The sequence below is a fragment of the Myotis brandtii genome, unplaced genomic scaffold (assembly GCF_000412655.1).
Source record: "Myotis brandtii unplaced genomic scaffold, ASM41265v1 scaffold125, whole genome shotgun sequence".
Classification (NCBI taxonomy): domain Eukaryota; kingdom Metazoa; phylum Chordata; class Mammalia; order Chiroptera; family Vespertilionidae; genus Myotis; species Myotis brandtii.
Window position 1 is genome coordinate 3683424 of NW_005354385.1, and position 9958 is coordinate 3693381.

Here is a 9958-nt window from a genome sequence, read left to right on the forward strand (position 1 = left end):
GAATTAATAGTATTTGCCTATACTGGTGCTAATTTTTGTCTCCTCTTTACTTCTATTCTACTCTTTTGTTTCTCTTTCTATCTAAACATGTTTTTTGGAGCATATAGTTCTAGTTTGTCCCTAGTCAGCCTTCCTTTCCCTCTATTATTGCACTTGTTCATGTCTTTCTTAAAGTATATTTAATCACATATGAGCCAGATTCTTCTTCTTTTTCTCTCCCCTTCATTATCAGAACCAAATAGTATTTACCACATGTTGTGTTAAGCATGAAGGCCATCTAAATACATCCCCACCCTTTTCTAAGATGACATCGTATTAGAGATAAACTCCATTTAAAAGAAATCCTGTGATTAACAAACAGCAATAATAATCTTTAAGTCTTTATTTACTCGAGAAGCTTGTGTCCCTTTCGGTGTTTGGATTTTTCTACAGTATGAAATGTTAGAAATAGCCTGGGGAGCTCTCATGAAGATGTGACCTAACTATGGATAACTTGAAACCCAATATATGGTGAGCCACAAAGAAAACCATTTAGAATAAAATTAGGCCCTGATATGATATAATAAACACATTTTTCAGGCACCATAAATATTACATAATCATAGTCATTTTGTAACAAGAAAGAGTACCTTAGTCTCCCTTGAAAGGAAATGAAGAGGGGAGTGATGAAGACCTGATTTAACTTTTTTAACCCCCACTGAGGCTAGCATGAGGGGAAGGACCATGTATTTCCGCATCAGCAAGCTCAAACATAGATATGTAGGAAAGAATTCCTTGGCTTAGATTGCAGTCACAGCTGAGGTATCTCTTGCCTTGACAAGCCTATTTAAATCAGGAAAGGGAGGTGGTGTGTGGGTGCCTTTTTCTAAGAATTAAATCAGATGACTGTGAAGGTCACCATAGCCTCTGATTCATGATAAGGCGGTGGACTGTGAGCTTTCCTTTCAAGTCTGTCTAAACCCTTAATATTTTGAGATCAAGAAGACTCCTTTTAACTGGCAACTTTATGCTCTCTCGGTTTTTCTCATTCCCTTCAACTTCACTGGGTTTTTAAGTGTTTCAAACATTTGATTCTAGAGTCCTGGCATCTCCCACACTCTCATCTTTGTCTGGAGTGTGCTTTTCAAAACGTTGTCTGAGAGAATATGTGGAATTTGCTTCTAGAAGAGGGTATAGGGTTTGTGACTACCAGCCTGGTATATAGGAAGATTCCCATAAGTAGTGAGGAATTAAAAACCATGGTTAGTGGGTACTATTGTTGAAGTAGAGTAACTATGTCCCAGACTCCAGAAGTCACTCAGGGCATTTGCCTTTCAAATTAACTAGATGTAGACTCTCCAGTGCTGGAGAAGGTGGTTTTCTAGATCTAGTTTCTTTAAACTTCATTCATTTGGTTGTTTCTTTCACCCATTCCTTATGCAAGTACTGCATATTAAATATCCATCATGTGGTAGATACTGCTAGGGACTGGAGTAACAAAGATATGTAAGACTCTGCAAGAAGTTTTGAGTAAAAGGAAACAGACAGATGCAGCCATAATCATCATTCACATGGGTATTATGAGTTTTAAGGTGGGTGTGTGCAAATGCTATGGGAGCACAGAAGAAAGTCACCGGATACCGATTTTGATGGGCATGGAAGGGAATTGGAGAATTAAGGAAGGCTTCTTGGAAAGGTTGGGTCTCTAGGACAGGAGAAAGGCTATATAAGCAGGGGGAATAGCAAAAGCATAAAGACACAAATTATATGGCATGTTTGGGCAATTTAGAGTGGAACAGGGTGCAGGGGGATGAGACTTAAAAAAAAAAAAGTTTGGCAGGATCAGAGTTTGGTTGAAATTGGTGGGCTTTATCCTGTAGGCAATATAGACCCATAAAGAATTTCAAGCTTAGAATATTTTCAGGTCTAGTTTACTATTATGTTATATATGACTCTTAAGGAGATATATTTACTTCTCTACTGTTATCTATCAGGCACCCTCTATGCACTTTACATATGTTACTGTATTTTAAATTTTAACAGGTCTATGGGGTGTAAGCATTATTTTCCCCATTGTACCAGAGAGGAATTTGAGGTGAAGCAATTGGGCCAAGTCAATTAAGGGGTAGTGAGGCTGGGACTTGAGCCTGAGTTTGTCTACTTACTTGGATTTTTTTGCACTGTCCTCCTCACACTTTTCTGGCAGGCCCATAAGGAGCATTTAAATTTTTTTATTTGATTGATTTTTAGAGAGGAAAGGGAAGAGGAGGGGGGGAGAGAGAGAGAGAGAGAGAGAGAGAGAGAGAGAGAGAGAAAGAGAGTTGCTTCACCTATTTATGCATTCATTGGTTGATTATTGTATGTGCTCTGTCCGGGGATTGAACCACAAACTTGGGGTATCCAGACAACGCTCTAACCAACTGAGCTAAGCTATTAGGCCAGGGCAAATGAGCATTTAATAATAATAATTTTATGAGTTGTTCCTTTCTATCAGCCATATGGACAGTTAACCCAGGCATTGAAATAAGATAGGGACAGGAATGGGGTGGGAGGAAGGCAGAGAAGAGAGAATAGAGATTGCAGTTCTAGAACCTCCAGATGGCCCTGCCTGTCTGCCAATAATGCATTTCAGTTCTGAAGGTGCCGCAGGCCCTCACCTGGGTACAGTGTCGGCCCCGCAGGCTGGCTGTTAGCCCAGCATTCTGGTTGGCCCTGGCATTCAGCACGATTGTCTCTGCATTCTCCGCACATGGGCTACTTGTGTGTTCTTTGGTTGACTGGAGAGAGCCTTAGGGTTCCAAGCTGGGATGACTTGTGTGTCAGCCACTATTGCCAGAGACCTTGGTGCCCCTGACAGGCCATTTCACCTGTAAAGCTGAGGGGAGGCCACGGCAGCCTCCTCAGGAACATTGATGTGTATGTGTAGGTATAGGGATGCCCTCCCCAAATTCTTACCTGACAATCGAACTAGGTCTTCTGCTTCAGCAAGGCCTGGGCTCAGAATTAGCAAAATGAGGACAGAAAACTTGGCTTTTGAGGCTGCAGGAAGATGCAACAAGTATTTCCAAGTGTCCCACTCCCATCCTCCCTCCTCCTGGGAGAGGAGAAGTCCCTTCCTGCCTGCAGTGGACTCTCTCTGGGGTTTGCTCAGCCCCCAGATGGACGTGTGCTGTATTTGTGGGGTGCCGCCGACTGGGTGGTATGAGCTGAGATCACATCACGCCAGACCCGGTCACAAAGAAAGGTTCTGTCTGGCTGAGCTGGTTCCCCGTGCTGTGGCTTTTGTCACGGTAGAGACTCTGAAACAAATGCTTTCCTCTGGCCCAGGAACTGTCACTCAACATGATGAAAGTGCCTTTTGTGGACTGTTTCTGCTAGAGGCGGTGGGGTGGCTGTGTGTCTCCGTGTGGCGCTAGCACAGGCCTGCTAGCTCTTTCTTTGGTGGTTCTCTGGCTCCCTCCATCTCCTGTCATCTCAGTGGTCCATCCACAAATGCATTGTTTGTGCTGCACCCCCCCACCCCCACCCCTCCACCACCTCTCCTTTCCACATAGAGGAAATAAACCACTCATAGAGTAAGCAAATAAACAAACAACGCTCCCTCCCCAACGCAGAGTTTGGGAGAAAATAGAGAACACTGGGTTCAGAGAGCCTTTTCTTTTCTTTTTAGATTACCTTCTAATTCAGAATTGAATTGATAGAGGGCAGCCATCACTCCATTCAACCTTGAGCACTAGACGTAGTTTCTTCAACAATGAATTTATTGTAACATGATTGTAAAGACTTTAAAGGCCAAGTGGAGTTTGTTCTAATAGGGTTTTATTTGTTCTCTTTTTCCTAAAAAAAAAATAAAATAAAAGTAATTGCGCTCAGTGTTGAAACAGCAGCAGCAAGCAAACAGGGTTCTCTAAGTAGATAGCTCCAGGTGCTCCTCAGCTCCTCACTCCACAAGTTCACATACGTGTCCCAGTTCTTACCCTGCAGGCGTTCCGTGAGCCACAACTGCCTAGGGTCAGTGGGACTGCATTCTGCTGAGCATGAGGGGGATTCAGAGAGGCGGACTGGGCTGGGCTCTGGGAGGCCTGTTCAGATGTCCCGGCCCCATTGCCTTTCTGCAGAGGACAAAGCCCGCACAGGTTATCTCCTGTCAGGGCTCGGGCTCTGAGGTGAGTTTTCTTTAGGGTGTGGCAGGTTGCTCAGAGCCACCTCCTGGGAACATGGGCACTTGTAGGGTGGCCAGTGGCCCGATCCCGGGAGCAGAGGCAGCTGGACCCTTGGCCTGGCTCCCTTAGCCCTGATCTAACACCTGGGCTAATGGGTCCCAGAGTGCTTCCTACACGGGGGCTTAAGTTAAGGCAGCCCTTTCAGTCTGGGGGGAGATGTTTAATTTCTACGCAATAGAAGCTGTAGTGCGGTGATGGGGGCTAGAATTCTGGTTGCCTGGAGGTGTTTGTGCCACAGTACAACCGAAGGAGCATGCTCTCCCTCCCCGGAGCACACCCACACCTTTCCCTGTCTCCCATTCTTCCCCCAGAGGCACACCTCTCCTAAGTTCCGGGACCCCACGAGACGTGCAGCCAGGGGAGCAGTGGGCAGCGTCAGTTAGTCCTGGGCTTATCCCCGAAGCTGCTTTTCTCTGACTCCCCAGGGAGATGAGAGCAGCCTGGCCTTGACTCATTTCTTTCCCAGGTTTCCAGAGACAAAGCAGCCCCACCTCGGCTCTCCTGTCACTTCTTCTATCCGAGGCCTTCCTGGTTTCACTGTCCCAAGCTTTAATAAATGCAATCTCAAAAAAAAAAAAAAAGTAAATGAAAGTACAGCCGAAACACGGAACCTTTTCCCTTGGTCTTTCAAAGCATATCACATCCATGTACGTGTAGAGGCTCTCTGCTCTGTTTTCAGCCCTGAGGAATCTTTTCTCTGAAAAAGTTGGCATTTTCGTGAAAACTGAAGCTTGAACCTCCAACCCTTCCATCTTTTTCAAGTTTTTGCTTTCCCTGTTTCCAGGGAAACCATTACCAGAAGTCTGATACGTGTGAACATTCTCTCAATATAGCTTGACGCAAACTCTTGAGGCTGCTGCTAGGATTTAAAAAATCCTGCCACTTAATTTTCCTTTCTTGAGTTTCCTAAAGGACATCCCACTTTCTTTTCTGGCCTCAGTTCAGACTTTAGTAACCTCAGATCAGTAAAATGTATATTAAATATTTTTTAGGAAATCCAACAAAACAACAAAAACCAACTGGCATCACACAATTCAGAGAGACCCACCCACCAACCAAACACACCTGATCAGGACCTGAACTAGATGGAGCTGATTGCCTGGCTCCCGGCCCTGAAAGAGGACAGCTGGGTGTGGGGTCCTCTCCCTGCACCATCCTTTGGGGAATGAAGGCTCCTCCCCGTATGTAGAGAGGGTGGTCAGGATATTAATTATGCACCATTCCCTTCCCATGAGGTTCATGTGGATGACGGAGGGTCGAGGGAAACAAGCACACAATGTATTTTGAATACCTCTGCTGCTTTGAAAGAATTCCCACAGATAATCTTCAGTGCATCACACCCTCCCCATCCCCATGGGAGCCGGCTGCCCTGTGCGGGTGCCCAGTGTGCTCACAGTGCGTGAAAGAAACCCCGGTGCTGATGGGTTCAGTCGCTAAAAACAGAGGCATTAACTTTGAGTCAGGGCCTTGGTGGCGTCTGGGCTGATTGGATTGTTGCTGTGTGGCTCAGTTTACAGAGCGGAGCCCTGCCCCCACAGCTCTGGACCAGCTCCCTCTGAAGGGGCTCTGGTATATCTCCACAAGAAACCTCCCCAAGGAGCTCTCCTGGGCCAGGGTTCAAACCGACCCAAATCAGACCTTCAGGAAAGAAATTCTATTCTGCACCTCACTCCAGAGACGCAGGGCACGGATAATGGTTCTTCCCCTGGCTGATCTCAAGAGACCAACTTAGAGAAGAAAACTATCTTTCTACTAAAAGGAAAGTATAAGCTCCACATCTGTTATAATTTTGATGTTACTGGGAGAAGTGTGTCTGCCTCCCTCTACACTAACAAGTTCTGTAGGAATGTGAGTCCATTTCCTTTGTTTGTGGAGCAGGAGAGGCTCTCATTTCTGCCTTTTTCCTCACAATTCTACTTAAAATTTTAGCAGATGGAGTTGAAATATCAATTGTGTGAAAAATGAGATGGGCCATTTGGAAAATGTAATTTAAAAATATGCATATGATCAAAGTAATGGATTAATTTCATTTGTTTTTTTCTTGCTTACAGATGTCTTGGAAGGTTACAATGGGACAATCTTTGCTTATGGACAGACTTCATCAGGAAAAACGCATACCATGGAGGTAAGATTGCAGCGAGCTGTGATGTCAGGCTCTGAGGCTGAACAGAACTTGAGGTGCATGTGGCTTTTTACTGGGCAATAGAGTTGGTTATGGGATGGTTATGTTTAGCCAGTTTATGGTATCTTTAAGACTTTAAAAATAATGGTGAGTAATAAAATCTCAGGAGTTGAGTATTTAAAAAAATTCTTTGTTAATAGCTCTGTTAAAATAATAAAAAAAATTTTTTTAAATAATAAATTTTATTAAAAATAATCATCAACAGGCTAAACAGTGGTGTGAGTATCCGTATGGGCTGGAGCTCAGTCTAACAGAAAATCTCTTGTGAAAATCATTTACCCGAAGGAGGACCCCTGGGGAGGCGTCTCCTCAGAAATATAAAAAACTGTAGGTCAGAGATGAAAGAAGTTAGCTTGTGAACCAGCTTCAGCCCACAGACATATTTTTGTTTGGCCTGCCCATTGGTTTTTTGTTGTTGTTGTTGTTTTGTTTTTTTAATTTTAGGCAGTGTTTAAAATGAAATGATTTCACACAATTTTAAGTGTCCAAATTTGGTTTAAAATTCTGAAGATCTAGCAACACTAGGTAAAATTTCACCATAATATTAAGGGTGAGCTTCAAAGCAGGGATCTTCATTGTCTTGGTCATCTTTCTATTCACATGTCTAGTGTGTGGAACTAGGAGAGGGTTGATGCAGTATCTGTTAAAATGATGCACTTGTGGGGGCCCTGGCCAACCCATGTGAATGGGGCTGGGCTCTCTGGTCTACCCCAGCCCACTCCACGCACACCAGGAGTATGAACTCATCGTCAGCATCCTTCCTCATTCACTTACACACCTGGCCCCCTGGGCCCTTGAGGGTGTGACCCCAGCTTGATTGTGAGCCATGGAGCTCTGTGGCTCAGGCTGTCCTCCGAACAAAGCACATCTGCAGACAGACTGGCCCCGGAACCTCTTCTTTCTCTGCTTTCCCCCATGGACTCCTGCAAGGCCTTCAGGGCCAGATCTTTCTTCTAAAGGCCGGGCCCACCTGACCTAGGAGGAGAGGTAGAAGAGTGGTTATTATAAGAAACTGCACTGAGAAACTTGGGGGAATTCAGTTTCTAAGAGGGGTAAAATGAAGCCTTAATCCTTCAAGCTTTGGTTTTTCCATTTACGGTGCCCTCCTGGGAATATCATGGAGACGGCTGCTGCAGAATCAGTTTAGCTTATGAATCATTCCTATTGAAGAGGAGATTTCAAAGGCACGAGGCTAAAATCCTCGGGGCTCTGATGTTCTGCTCACACTGATTTCAAGTGTGGGGTATGACTCTGGGGATCTCATTTCTGTGGTGTTGACTCACTTTCACCATTTTGCTGGAGACAAAGTGGTTCAGAGGCTGCACAGATGAAAGGAAGCACGAGGCTTGTTTGCCGCCTCCTCTAGGCAGGGCAGGACTGCCTCCTGACACTGGCCTCCTCCAGCAGCACAGCTTGGCATGCAGGCCCAGGGTCCCGTGCTGCTGCCCCAGCCCCTCGTCTGCCCCTCGTACTGGGTCCCAGACCCTTACCCTTCTAGATCGAGAAGAGTTGTGGTTATGCATTTTCCAAGTCCCACCCACTCCAGTAGCCCTGGACTGAAGCTCCTTCATAGGTCAGAAAGCATAGGAAAGAGAGAGGGCATCTCCTGAGGATATCAATCAGTCTTAGGTCTTTGGAAAATTGCCAAATAATATACAAAACAGCAACAACCTCCCCCAAATGAATTATTTAAAATTCTACAAAATCTTAGAGAATGGTTACAGAAGCGACCTTTTTAGCTTAGGGATTAAGTCATTTTTTGGAAAATGCAAGGTGTTCGCTAAATATCAGATATTTAAATTGTAAACCATCGAAGGAAAGACCTGACTCCAGAATAAAATCTGGGTTGTGTTTATGTGTGGGGAGAATAAGTGGGTGCACAATGCTAGCAAAGAGGTGTGTCAGCAATTTAAAACTAAAATTGGAGGCATTTCGTTAATGAGAGCACCTTCTGCCTTCTGTGTTTCACGGCGTGAACCCCACAATGGCTGCAGCAGTGCTGGGGCCCCAGAGGGACTCGGGACCAAAAGGGAACTGGGTTCTGTGTAGATCACGCTCATAGCTGCCTGAATCCTGTGGCCCGTCTCCCCTTGTGGGTTTTAAAAGGCTGATTGCATCTGAGTGTGACTTTTGTAAATCACATCCTCCTGCCTACAGGAGGAAGGATTGGGGGGACGTGAGGCCTTTCCTAGTGCCCCCGCCCCCATTTAATCTGGTTCTTTCTGGGGGGTGATTATAATTGGAGAAAAGGTAGGGGATATTTTAGAGGAAAAGGAGGAGTCCCAAGCTAAAGTCGTAGAGACTGCAGGAGACCAAGAAATCCAGGACCCTGGGATGCAATTAAATTTAAAGAAACCCTGTGGGGTTTGCACCACCTGAAAGGAGCCATGTTACCCATTCGGAGTTACACATTGTGATCCTTCAGAGGCTGTGAGAGGGGAAGTTAACTCCCTGAATGGACGGAGCTGTCACATTTTAAAGCTGTTTTCATTTTAATCCCCCCATTTTTGTTCTGACATCCAGTGGTGATTCCATTACCTTCTATTGAGGGGAACAAACAGATAAGCCTACATAAAATTGGAAAGATTAGCTTTTGAAGATGGAGCCATTTAAGGTGGATTTTCAGTAAAAATATAAAACCCTTGACAGTGCTGGTGCTGAGCTGCAGGCCCAGCTGCACGGCCTGGGCTGGGGGGCCTGCGCTGGAGGCGGTGCTGCGGGTGCTGGCTGAGTGGGAGGAGAGGGCTGCCTGTTGTTCAGCCTGTTGTTCAGCCTTACCTCGTGGCCTTCAGCACGCTGACATGGATGGATGGATGGAGACACTGGTGTTTTTCCATCTGCCCAAAGGGACACCTGGAGGCCATCGAATGGGTACAGGCTGACCTGCTGCCGAGAGAGCCTGCCAAGTGGTTTTAATGAGCCTGTCTGAGTGCATTGCGCTGATGGTTGCCTGCTTTCCCATCTTAAGTGTTTCAGGAAACGTCCTCCTTGGGAGGCTGAGGAGGCCACCGGGGCTGGAACAAAGGGAGTGTTGTTTTGTGGCCCGAGGCCTGGGTCTGGTTTCTTTTTTCATACTTGCTCCTAGAAGGCCATACTTAGAAGTGGGGAACGCTTTTGAAGAAGATTATACAGGATCAAATATTTAAAAAAATGTTTTTTGCTCTCTCGGAGAGGCGTGATGATGAAGTGGTACATTTCTTTGCTATTAAATTCCATCCCTGATCCTCCAGCCAACGAAACTTGTTCTCTAAATGGGCATCATATTTTCTCGGTTCCTGTACCTTGCTATGTTATTCCCATCTCATCTTCTCTGCCTGCATCCTCTCTGCCCGCCCCTAATCTTACTAGTCCCTCAGGAGTCGGTTCCTCAAGGAAGCCATCCCATACCTCCCCACCTGAAGGAACTTTCTCTTCTCTGGTAGCTGTCTGCTTCTTTACCACCTTTGATTGCCCAAGGTTAATATTTGTGGTATGTGTGTACATGTGTATTTCATTTGCAAGGTAATTAGCCTAGAAGCAGTGAAGGTCTTCTTAATGGAACACCTCTGTCTCATACCCCCCCCCCCCCCCCCCC

General features: G+C 45.6%; 1 protein-coding gene across 1 annotated transcript in view; it reads left to right on the forward strand.

Annotated features, from left to right (window-relative positions):
* Positions 1 to 9958, forward strand: part of KIF5C (kinesin family member 5C) — a 151369-nt gene that overhangs the window by 50409 nt on the left and 91002 nt on the right. Inside the window, exon 3 of the mRNA XM_005859294.2 lies at positions 6254 to 6327. Within this exon, the coding sequence (XP_005859356.1) occupies positions 6254 to 6327 (74 nt within the window). The remainder of the gene's footprint in view (positions 1 to 6253; positions 6328 to 9958) is intronic.